Raw genomic sequence first — 13415 nt, 5'->3', positions numbered from 1 at the left:
AAGCCATTCTTTTGTTATTTTAGCTGTGTGCTTAGGGTCATTGTCTTGTTGGAAGGTGAACCTTCAGCCCAGTCTCAGGTCCTGAGCACTTTGGAACTTTGGAAGAGGTTTTCTTCCAGGATGTCTCTGTACTTGGTCGCATTCATCTTTCCTTCAATTGCAACCAGTCACCCTGTCCCCACAGCTGAAAAACATCCCCATAGCATGATGCTGCCACCACCATGTTTCACTGTTGGGATTGTTGGGTGAGCAGTGCCTGGTTTTTGCCACACATACCGCTTAGTATTAATGCCACAAAATTTAATCTTGGTCTCATCAGACCAGATAATCTTATTTCTCATAATCTGGGAGTCCTTCATTTGTTTTTTTTGACAAACTATGCAAGCTTTCATGTGTCTTGCACTGAGGAGAGGCTTCCGTCGGGCCACTCTGCCATAAAGCCCCAACTGGTGGAGGGCTGCAGTGATAGTTGACTTTGTGGAACTCTCTCCCATCTCCCTACTGCATCTCTGGAGCTCAGCCACAGTGATCTTTGGGTTCTACTTTACCTCTCTTACCAAGGCTCTTCCCCCATGATTGCTCAGTTTGGCTGGATGTGCAGGTCTTAGAATTTGTCATCCCAAACTTCTTCAATTTAGGGATTATGGAGGCCACTGTGCTCTTCTGAACCTTGAGTGCTGCAAAAATTCTTTTGTAACCATGGCCAGATCTGTGCCTTGCCACAATTCTGTCTCTGAGCTCCTTGGGCAGTTCCTTTGACCTCATGATTCTCATTTGCTATGACAGGCACTGTGAGCTGTAAGGTCTTATATAGACAGGTGTGTTCCTTTCCTAATCAAGTCCAATCAGTTTATTTAAACACAGCTGGACACCAATGAAAGAGCAAAACAATCTTAAGGAGGATCAGAAGATATGAACAGCATGTGAGTTAAATATGAGTATCACAGCAAAGGACCATGTGAAATTTCAGTTTTTTTTTTAAAATAAATTTGCAAAAATTTCTACATTTCTGGTTATTTCTGTCAAGATGGGGTGCTGAGTGTACAATAATGAAAAATAAAATGAACTTTTTTGATTTTAGCAAATGGCTGCAATGAAACAAAGAATGAAAAATTTAAAGGGGTCTGAATACTTTCTGTTCCCACTGTACATCATGTATGAATACAGAAGCTATAGAATGTATATCCTGTATAGAAAGTGAACAAAGGGAAACTTCTTCCTGCTTCCTTTCCAACTGATCATTGTATTGATCTTTTCTTTCAGACCACACCTTCAAAGATCAACAACTTCCTGAACTGTTGGTGTCCATTTTCCAGCTGACAGCAGGTTTATGTTGGAATCCTGTGCAGCCTGATCTCTGGGTTCTTCAGTCCAACACTGGAACCAGAAGGTGTCGTCACCATCCGTGTGTCGCTGGGATCTGAAGATGATTCCTGCTCCATGTCTCCATCCACACAGAGATGTGAGTGGAGAACAGATGAAGTGCTGAAGGTCTTCCCACACTCGTCACATCTGAAAACATTCTTCTCATGAACACGTTGGTGGTGATTAAGGTTAGATTTGCTCTTGTAAGATTTTCCACATGTGTCACATTTATGAGGTCTTTCTGATGAGTGGCTGATTTGGTGAGATTTCAAATGTTGATATATTGTAAAAACTTTGTCACACTGGTCACAGGGACACACATTATGTCCAGTGTGAGATCTCAGGTGATCAGTGAGGGTTTGTTTCTGTTTATATATTTTCCCACAGTGGTCACAGTGATACAACTCTGTTCTGGAGTGAGTCTGTATGTGCAGCGTTAAATTTGATCTTCGTGTAAAAGTCTTTCCACACTGTTCACATCTATGAACTTTGATTCCACGATGAATGAGGACATGTTGACTGAGGTTTCCAGATTGACTAAAATTCTTTCCACACTCCTCACATTCAAACTTTTTAACTCCAGTATGAACGACTTTGTGATTTATTAAGGTAGAATTCTGGGTAAAAGCCTTTCCACACTGGTCACAGCTGAATGGCTTTGATCCAGAATGGATTCTTTGATGTTCAGTGAGGTGTGATTTCACGGTAAAGGCCTTTCGACACTGGTCACATGTATGTGCTTTAACTCCACCTTGTCTCTGCTGTTGAACTCTTTGCTCTGAAGTTTTTCTCTTAGATTTGTTTCTTTGTTGTGGCTGAGCTTTCTTGTCCTGAGAACGTTGAGGTGTCACTTTGTTCTGGCTTCCAGAGTCCTGTAGAACAGTTAGAGATTAAACACAGAAGGAACCAAACAAACATGTGTTTCTAAATGTGTTCCTAGAAAGAACAGTGGCTGTTAAAGATGGATCAGACATAGCATTAGGCTTCAGTAGGAGCTCAACTTCAATAGAACATCCACATGGATGTCAAGAACCAAAGTGTACCAGCAGAACATTGACCAAAGCATCACTGCCTCCACAGCTCAGTAGCAGGGATGGACATTAGCACTTGTCTCTGATCAAATGAAGGGATTTGAAGCTTATTTACATCTTATTAAATAACGTGGAGAAAATATGAGGAGAAGCTCAGATTGGTTTGTTGAAAAGGAGCAAACAGACAAGTTGTACTTTGAATGGTGACCTATCAAACTGATGACCTCCTTCTGATTGTGTTGCTAGTTGCTGCTTGTAACTGTAGCTTAGGCTTGGGCGGTAATACCGTATACCCGCAGTGTCATAAAAATGCAACGGTATCAGTTTCAATGCAGTCATTAAAAAATAATAATAATAAAAAAAATGCAATGCACTTATATAGGAGATACGGATTAAATATTAAATATGATTAATTTATGCCTAAACATGATTCTATGTCCAGGAGCACACGTGTTCAGTCAGTATTGAATGGGTTGTCGTCAGGTGACAACGCAGAGGCGAGAGAGACAGAAGCTGCGTTCACACTGCAAGTGTTAAGTGTTAATGCTCAATTCCAATTTTTTATTTGTCCGTTCACATTACCATTTAACATGTGACCTGTATCAGACTCCAGTGTTAATGGTATGTGGCTCCAATCTGACCCACTTTTTGTGCAGTGGAGCCGGAGAATGAATGAGCAGGTGGAGGAAGACGAGGAGAAAGAAAGAGAGACACATATATATATATATATATTTTTTTTTGGCTTTTTGTGGTGCTGATTTGCATTTAAACACAAACTATTTAAGATATGAACCTTCAAACTTTGACCAGAACCAGACAGAGCAAAACTGAAACCTACAGGTGTCCGACAGACATCAGGTATTTATATCAGAGCCTGACACAAAATCGACAGTTAAAACCTATTTTTTTTCCTCATACAAATTACACACTTGTTTTAGTGGTAAGCTGCTGTTATTAACAAACAACTGTTAATGTCAACATCAGATCAGCGCACGAGGAAACAATCACACGTCTAACACAGGCGCGCAGTGTGCACATGAGACATTGGATGTATTAACATAATCCACGCATCAAATATAAGGATAATCCATGTTCTTGTACAGAAAAAGAATTGAGTAGATGAACAGTAGATGAATAAAGCCTGTCTCAGTTCAGATCAAGGACAGCTGTGCACACCACTCTTTTCTTTTTGTGTGTGTGTGCTGCTGCGCTGGGGGGAAGCGGAGCGCACTTTCTGCGGGGATTGAGCTCTGATTACCATAATTGTTCGGTTTGTCTGTAGTACTGACATGAGCCTGACTGGTAAATGGTGTGATTTGCAAAAGAAAAAAACCCTTTGGTTGTGCTGTGTATGAGATGGAATGGGATGAGAAGAGTTCACTCTGTGCTCACGAGACATTATTTAAATACTTTTTAAGTCCTTTTATTTCAAATATATTTTTAAGACTTTTTAAGGCTCTTGAAGGACCCGCGGTCACCCTGAAATCAACATTTTGGTTGATTTCAGGGTTGACTTACACACCAGGTAGAGTTTCCTTCTCGTCTCTGCACATCGGCCTACGGCATCCTATATGTAGTCTCTCGTGTCTGTGATCGTGCTCTACTAAGAGTACTCCGTTGGACTCGGCCTGAACCTGGAGCCCCCAGGACTGGGGAGCGCTACCCCTTCGCCTCCTGCAGACCCACAGTGGCTCCTAGTGGAGGAATCTGGACCTCTCCTTGGCCTTCCCAATTTTAATTAGTTTTGTCACTTTTTTAATCTTAACACATTCGAATATTTGTAATAAAATTTAATATTTTTCCATCAGTGGTTCTCATTATTGGTTACACCATTCTGCTCTCATTTTAGTCTGTACAAATTACTTCAATCGGCACAACTCCATTTCCTCAGTTTTTAGTCTGTTTTCATCAAAACCCCCTCACAGTTTCTTCTAAATTCTCCCGTTAAATTATGACAGAAATTGAATTATTGAACAATGAAAAATAAAAGATAACTTTACTTAAGTAAGGAAAAGAATGGCAATTTACTGGTTTTGTGGACTCAATATCCATGCAAGAATTGGGAATAAGGACCCATTTTTCCTACATTCTGTAAGTCAATGTAGGACTTACAGAATGTAAGTCCTACCTTTATAATTCATGATAAAGGTTGGTCACTTTATCATGAATTATGCCTATAGTTGAATTTGAAATTATATTTGGAAAGGTGAAATTTGGAATAAAAGAGATGAGAATGAATTGAATATGCAATGAATTCATAAAAGTAAAGGTAATCCTTTGTTGAGAAAAGATTTAGGAATTAAGTCAACATAGTAAGAAATGAATCAGCCAATATTGAATTGAAGCGCTGTATTTTGTTGTTTTTGTGTGCCAGTGAGAATGAATAGATACAACTAGCTATTCAATTGTATTTGTTTTTTTCTCTGTTTTTTGTGAAGCTTCTTGTGTGTAATCAATATGTTGATTTGTTTGTCATGATTTGTGTTATGTCATATTTGTAGACACAAGTTAAGTGTTTTAAATTATATATAATTTAATGCAAGAAGTGGGTGATTGGATATAAACCTGAATAATGCATAAGATAGATTTTGGTTAAGGATTAAGAAATATGAGCCCTATAATTATAGGGACCTATAGAATTTGGTGCTTTTTAAAACAAACTATTATCTAGAATACATTTTCAATATAATGTTATCTTAATTATAATATAATCTTTTAGTCCTGTTTGAGGTTGTTTTTGATGTCGACCTCGTTGGAGTCGCTAGCCCTATGTTGGTCTGCGGTCCGCTGTGGTTGCTTTTGTGTTTCTCCTGCGCTGATGCAGGGGGAAGATTTGTGTGTCTGTGTGTCTTTTCTCCCTGTTAGGCTTTGAATGGACGGGAGTGAAATGGCTGATATAACTGACTTCAATGTAATCCGTGACTTGTTAGCTTAGTTGCTATTCAGTGTTTAAAGGTGCTGTGTGTTTGTTTCTGGATTCTGTGTTGCTGCTGCTTCGTTGAACCTCTGTTTCTAAAGTTCTTAATAAATAAATAGTGTTGTGTTACATGCCGATGCCTTGGTTGCACTTCTCGCAGTGTTTTGGGCTTTGTATTTTTTTCACTTAAAACTGTTTAACCATCGGGTTTGCTTTTATACAGTGGCCTTTGTCTTGTTATTCTTGCATTTCTGTGTTGCTTTTGCACATTTTTGTTGTTTGCCGTCCCTTCAGGGATTAATAAAGTATTTCAAATTCGCGGCAACGGCCATGGTTGCATGCATTCTTGCTGTTAGGACAACGTTTTTTGGTGTTACATCATTATATTAATGGATTGATTTATAATAATAGATTAAATTAAATACAATATCAGCATTCATTGTATGTGGTTAAATACATTTCGTACAAAGACCCGATTTATATATAATAATAATAATAATAATAATAATAATAATAATAATGATAATAATATTAGTGATGTTGGTGGTAATGATAACGATAATTTTAATGACGACTGCCCTCCACTCACAGGATCACCCCCGTGTGTGTAGAGGATTCTGTGAATCTGGGAGAGATGGAACTGGTTGTCGTGGAGTTGGCAGCATCTGTGCTGCTTAAATAATTGTGCAGAGCTACACAGGTCTTCAGTTTTCTGTGGGTGGAATTCCATTGATCGTCCCAGGATTCCCCATCGTGCTGCCAGTATACCGAAGCTGTTCTTTATCACCCTCCGGAAGCATGTAGTTGTAGATTTGCTGGGCATCGCTGAGGTTTTTCCTGTAAGTACAATGAGATGAGGATGAGATGATATGTCCTTCATTTATCCCACTATGGGGAATTTGCAGTTTCAGCAGCAGAAAAACAGGAATATATATATGCATACATGCGCCTGTACACAATACAGATAGAAAAAAGGGAAAAATGAGTTGCAAGAAAGGAAATTTCACAATAAAAATAAAAAACACAGAATATATAAGTATACAACTCTACGAATACTATTAAAAACAATGTTTTGCCAATGTTCAGGTTATACACTGAAAGAGAGAAAACCATGTTGGGAAACAAATTATGTTGTATTAACAGTTGACATACAAAAATGTTTTTAACATGATCACCAATAGATTTACAGTATACCTGGAAATTGGCACATCACGTTTTGTTGCAGAGGAAATGCAGCATCAGCCAGGAACAAATGTGGTACAGGGACTGGAGTTCCTGGAAGGTTGGCTCCAACGATTTAAAGGACGAGTCGACCACCTTCGCTTTCTTTTCCGTCTCAGCAATAACAAAGGACAACAAATTTCCTCTTCTTCAAGGAGAAATAGGAGAAGTAGACACACAGTCTAGCCATCGCCGCCATGTTGTTAACAACAGCTACTTCTTCTACTGTACTTTTGTACCGTGTTTGTGTAATACACTGCCCCCTGCAGTTTGGTAGCGGAAGCGGCACATAGTATAAATGCAACATGCGTTGTTTCATGCGGATTCCGTGCGTCACATTTCCACGCAGCACGTTGATGCGTCAAGCATAAAACAGCCTTGAGGCTCCTCTTCATCTCCATTGTGCGGATCGCACAAACTTGTCCGTCCTCACCAGGACATGAAGTCCCCTGAGAGACAGAAGGAAGTGGATCAGCGAGAGGAACACCGCTGACAGTTCCAAGTAATTTATGTGAGCGCACTGGAGGATCGCATCCCAGCAAGCCCCCGCCCTCTTAAGTCCCATCTTCCTGGACATAACAACGCCCTTAGGTACCCCGTCCGTCAGGAAGCCCGCGGAACGCACTCTGGCGTAACGAAAACCCTCCATGTGCCCCGACGCACAGTATCGAGCCCATGTGAGGCCACCCACAGTTGGAAATTCCTCATGTGAAGGCAACCAAGGCGGATCACGAGGATGGCCGAAGCCATCAACCTGATCTGAACGGAACAGATTTGCCCGTTAGAACAAATTTGAGACATGCCCCGAACGTCTTCACCCACTCCGGTGAAAGACGATTGGTGAACGGTACTGAGCGCAGGGACAGACCCAGGAAAACTATTTCCTGTGTAGGGGACAACACGCTCTTTTCCGCATTCACCACAAATCCCAGATTTGACAGGTGATCCAGCAGAATGTGCGTGTGCACCCTGGCCTCCACCTCTGTACCAAAAGCAGTCAATCGTCCAGGCACATAGCCAGGCGAATGCCCCGCTTCCTCAGCAGAGCGATCACAGCATCCGTGCAGCGCACAAAGAACTGCTGGAAGAGAGAATGCGGTACTCGTAACACCCCCCCCGAAAAGCAAACCGCAGGTACTTTCTGTGACGGGGATATATTGGAACATGGAAATACGCATCTTTGAGGTCAACAGACGTGAGCCAATCGCCCTGTCGCACCAGACGCAGTGACCTGTGAGCATCCTGAAGTACCAGGAATAGAACCCCTCCCGAGACCGAGCGGGAGGGACCACCAAGATCGCTCTTCGGCGCAGCAGGGATGTGATCTCCTCCTATAACAAATGAGCCGACTCTCCGTTGGCCCGAGAGTGATTCATGCCGACAAAACGGGGAGGGACAGATGCAAACTGCAGCCTGTAACTAGGGATCGACCGATATGGGTTTTTTAGGGCGGAAGCCGATGCCAATATTGATTTTTTTTTTCCATCAGCCTTAGCCAATGACCGATACGAACTGCCGATTATCTTGAGCCGATATTTGCTCCCTCAATTTACATCATAAAAAATTACACAGTGATGAGAACAAATGGCACAAGTCTCAATTAAAAAAAGGAACATCTGTAAAAGCAAGGAATGTCTGTATGCGTATGCGTGTGTGTGTGGGTATGTGTGTGGAGCAAATACCTCCCCGACGCAGTGCCCGTTTGACCTGAAAATTTGTCGACGGCTTCAAAATACCCCGAGTTTGTGCATCTGTTATTTTGCAGTAATTTGGTCATTTCAAAAGGTTTTTTTTAAATTTTATTTCATTTCTGGAAGGCAGCTTTTGACTTCAGAATGTGAGGGGGCGCTAGCGCACCATCTATATCTATTTCACTGCACAGCTTCTCACCCGAGCAAGAGTCACGTGTGCGGCCAGAGCCAATCGCTGCACACACAGCAAAGCAGACATGGACTGTAAACACATGAGTGGGAGAGAAGAAGATAGTTTAGACCGAAAACACGGGAGCTCTCTGAATAGATCATTTGAAACCGTCAGCCACTGATGAGTCTGTTGCAGACAAGTTTTCCATTGTTTAAACCATATAACTGTTGCTCAGTAACGCGCTGTTCCACTTGAGTCGGTATTGACCTCAACCCGTTCAATACTCCATCTGGAAAACTGCGGATTCTGTGTAGTGCCGTGCATGGAAGCTAATCTCTGACCACTCGGTTCGAAGGTAAAAATGATTTTTGTTCTTTAAAAAGACAGCCGAATTGTAGATAATACTTAAATTTACTTATTTACTCATGTAGTTTGGAGCTTTACATTTTGTTTTGCGCAGTTTTGTTACTTTTCTGATTGGCGCTACAATCACTATGGAGTTTGGTTATCAGCGTCTCAAACATTTCACGGAACACACACGGTATTTATTTATTTAAATATACTAAATGAGTAAAATAAAACACAAAAAATCCACAAAAAGACATCTGAAAGAATAAAAAATACACGACTCCAAAAAACATACATTACAGTACAACAAAAATATGAAAATGACTCAAAATACACAAAACTAAATATTTATACAAAAAATACACAAAATGACTCCTGAATCACACTACAATGGCAACAAAAACAATATTTATACAAAAAATGAACAAAAACAACAGAAAGATACAAAAATACACATGACTCCAAAAAACATACATTACAGAAAAATACACCAAACAAAAAAATATAAAAGTGAGTAAAAAAACAAACAACAAACACATTTATCATGCACATGTCCCATAGAATTAAACCAGGAAAATTGCACCCACATTTGCACCCGCAATTATACCCCTTATGCTCCCACTAATATGCATACTTCCGACGGGCACTGTACTAGTTTAACAAATAATAAAAACAGGGGATGTAGAACAAGAACAAGTAAAAAATGAAGTGAGACATCTCATGAAATATTATGAATGAGAACTGTTCATCCTTGACCTGAAAATAACTTTGACAAAGGTTGGCCTGACTGAAGATACATTTTATTAACAGGATTATTGAGTATAAATATATATAATCATATAATTAAACAAAAAACCATGAATAATAGTCCATTCCCCAGAACTTAAATAAGCAGAGGAATATAATGTGATGTCAGATGCGCATTAAGCAACAAACTGTTCAAGTTTCTGTTCTAAATTGCATCAACATTAACAAGAATATTCAAACAAGTAGTAAACTGCTTCTCAAAGTTAAAAACTTCTCAGCACAGCGCTGAAAAAAGCAGACAGAGAGAGAAGCACACACGCACGCACACAGACATGTTTTGCTTTATAGATAAATTAACTAAATATAACTTTAGGACATGATTGTACACTGATGAGTGAAAAATGAGGAATGGATTTTTGGAGTACGAGCTACGTTAAACAACAACAATGCAGAAAGCTATTTTTTGCTATGAATTTATACTGCATATTTGAGATTTCTAAACAGCAAGCTTAAACAAAAAGGTAACTTATGGATTGAAATTGTTAAGCTTTTAAGCTCACTGTAAATATCATGTATAAACTCAGCTAATTATGACCATGGCAGAGGGAGCCCTTTGGTGTCCTAACAAACTGGTCTGCCACAAAATGTGCCTGTAGAATAACGTGAGTTTACTTCACACACTCAACTCAGTTTTATCTATGCACATAGGCTACATATCTTTTTTTTAATCTAACAGAACGCTTTTCAATTGTGTTATTTGTGGAAAAAGTTTGAATGAAGTGTTTGAATAGGATTCCCTAACAGAGTTATTTATACTTGTAATGATGATTTCTTAGATCACTCCTGCTGACTTGGGCTATCCATTTCTTTCTCCTGTTTAGATCGGTTGGGAAGCCATACATTTTTACTCCTTTTTTGGAGCGGTTTGAGCATCCCCATGCAGTACAGCAAACCATGGTGGAGACTACATGCAAGGACACTACAAATGAAATGCACACAAACATCCATGACAAGTATTTATAATGTTATGAACAGAAAGATTAAGTTCAATGTATTTGCAATACAGCAGCAAAGTCAAATATTACATTCAATACCCTTAACTACCATGGGATTACTGATATTGAAGAAAATTAACTAGTTGGAATTTTTAAACAACCCCCATTCGAAATAAAAGTTGGTTGTATGTAGGGATGTAACGATTAATCGCAAGGCAGATAAAAATCGATTCATAGGTATCACGGTTCACATCGATACTGTGAAAATTGAATCGCAGTACTTTTTTTAAACAGCAGAGGGCGCTATATATATATATATATATATATATATATATATATATATATATATATATATATATATATATATATTTATCCTTCTCTTGTCTAAAAGTGTTGGCGGCGGGTGGAATCTGCTACTACTTTCTTTCCGGCCGCCTTCTACTCTTAAACATGTTCATAAATGATTCCGGTTACACTTTAGTTTAGGGAACACCTATTAAACATTAATTAATAGGTGTTCCCTAAACTAAAGTGTTACCATGATTTAGCACCAAAAGAATATCTGTAATATTACGTGAATATCTGTAAAAGTCACGTTTTTCTATTAGCTCTGTCTGCTAGCGCATTGCATCTCTTCTTCACTGCTGGATTAGCTGCATGCCAACCGACCACTGGGTTACCAGCGCCCTCTGCTGGTTCAAACAAATATCTGACCTAAATACAGTACAATTTTTTTTTAAGTCCAATTGTTAAGGCACAAAATACATTTTCAGTTGCACTTTAAAAAAAAAAAGAACTATTGTGCAGTTTTTTTTAATTATTTACTATAGAACCATAATTTAAATTAATAGGCTTCTTCTTCATTTGTAATATTCCTTTATTTATTTCATTCAAGATTTATTTTTAGTTAAATTGCATTGTTTTGAATAGTTTATCAAGGGATTCTTTTGACAATGAAAAATAAAATGAAAATAGCACAGCATTTTCTAGTTTTTTCCCCCAAAAAAATAAAGGAATATTTTTCAGTCATCATTTGTCTACAGTCCCATTTTGTAAAATAAATCGTGAGAGAATCGCATCGTGAACCCAGTATCGTGAATCGAATCATATCAGGAGTTGAGTGAATCGTTATATCCCTACAACTGACTGCTGCGCTTGTGGAAACAGCCTATCATATCTTCGGACGTCACCAGTGACAGGCAAACAGCCAATCATTCAGCAGCTGTGGAATCCGGTTGCCATGTTGGTATGTTTTCAAGTGAATAGCGTGCAGTGAGCTTAGACTGTGCAGTGAGAAGCCGGGAGGAAAGTAGAGGCAACCACTATGTAGCTGAAACTGGCACCGGTAGTACCGTTGTGTAGTATAGTAGGAACCGTTACAATTTGGCACTGCGGGGTATCATGGGTCTCGTTCAACTATACATTCAACCAAATCAAGCTTGATGATTTAATCATTCAGTATGTTTTGGTGTAATAATCTCAATAGTTACATTAGACTAATGGGACCAGCTTTATCTTGTGAACACGTGAAATATAACCGTGGAACCTTTGCTGCGGAGCTCCCGTGAACAGCACTCTGCTCCAGAGAATTTTAAGTTGTTGACAACAAACTTGTGGGCAGTTTTGGCCCGTGGAACAAGGTTTTTATGGGCATTCTTGGCTAAAGTGAGGGACAAATGGCCCGTGGCCCTCGCTAATTTCCGACATGGGCATTTATTGTTTCTATTGTGGGATGACATTTTTACCGGTGAGGATGTTTTTGTCAAAATATCGCACATTCTTACTTAAAGGCCGTTCATAAGTTTATCCCCAGAGCAGCCAATGAAGGGGACATGGGCTGTGAGCTGTGTGTCATTGAACAAAAGGCTGAGGTTCACTCAAAAAGTGTTTAACTGGGACAGAGCACACTGGTCTAATGAGGTTTTCAATGTACTACAGTTCATTTCTTTAAGTTATTGCTAATTAATGACACTAATACTGGATATTTATGAAAACATAAATCAGATAAAGTATCTTCTTAACTATATTTGCTGTAGTAAATAGAGAGCCCTAATAAAGACTGTCCACAGGGTTATTGGTGTTATTGTTGACGCTTCCTTTGGGGGTGTGACTTTGTAGACGGTCCCTGCCCACTCCTTAGCTCATTAACATAAAGTGTGTTTTTCTGTAGTTTGTTCTCTGTGTTCCACTGAGTACACACAGGTTGTTCCACCTTTACATCGTCACATATTGATAGAGAAATGTGAGTGTGAATGAAGTGGGTCACCAGTTAAACTAGTCTCCAGTGTGTGTGTAACAGCGGATGAATGTGGTGAGTGAGTGAGTGAATGAATGGAAACACACGGAGTGTTCTAACCTCTTCCTTCACAGAGCACACATCTGAAAACTCCTCCGTTTCTTCTTCTCCGCTTTTCTCCATCTTTGGAGCAAACATTCCGTCCCACACATGGTCGGGATGACGAAGCTCCTCCAGCACAGATTTCCTCCTGCAGCCTTCATCATCATCATCATCACTGTCCGTCTCACTCATACTCAGCTTCACTTCCCTCCACAATATTTCTTTTTCTTCTTCCAGTTTGACGGTAGTCATCATCCAGCTCTGTCCGTCCGCCATTTTACTGCTTTGTTCCTGACTCTAGCTGGTTGCCAGATAAAACCGACAATTCCCCGCATGAAATATGTTGAATATCCACGGAAATGCCCCAAAAACCAACCGTCCGTTCATCATCCAATAAAACATAAATCACCTTTAACCAACGTTAAACTGTTTGATCACAATATTTTATAATCTCACATTTAGCGGGAAAATACTCAACCTGGCAACCACTCTCAACTTTTGCGCTGACGTCACAACCAACTTTTTATAAACTTTATTGACAGACCAGTCAGAATAAATGTGTTTAATGGTGATTTAAGAGTGAATAAAGT

At 39.5% G+C, this 13415-nt stretch overlaps 1 protein-coding gene across 1 annotated transcript; it reads right to left on the bottom strand.

Annotated features, from left to right (window-relative positions):
* Positions 1-1409: 1409 nt before the first annotated feature.
* Positions 1410-12899, bottom strand: LOC114459799 (zinc finger protein 492-like; the record flags this gene model as incomplete). Its single annotated transcript, XM_028441949.1, has 3 exons — positions 12844-12899; positions 5903-6150; positions 1410-2237 (listed from the first exon to the last, which is right to left on the bottom strand). Coding segments are annotated over exons 2-3 (1062 nt in total), but the record flags the coding sequence as incomplete, so codon positions are not given.
* Positions 12900-13415: the final 516 nt, after the last annotated feature.

The sequence above is a fragment of the Gouania willdenowi genome, unplaced genomic scaffold, assembly GCF_900634775.1.
Source record: "Gouania willdenowi unplaced genomic scaffold, fGouWil2.1 scaffold_346_arrow_ctg1, whole genome shotgun sequence".
In the NCBI taxonomy this organism is placed as follows: domain Eukaryota; kingdom Metazoa; phylum Chordata; class Actinopteri; order Blenniiformes; family Gobiesocidae; genus Gouania; species Gouania willdenowi.
This window is presented reverse-complemented; position numbering and strand designations above follow the sequence as displayed.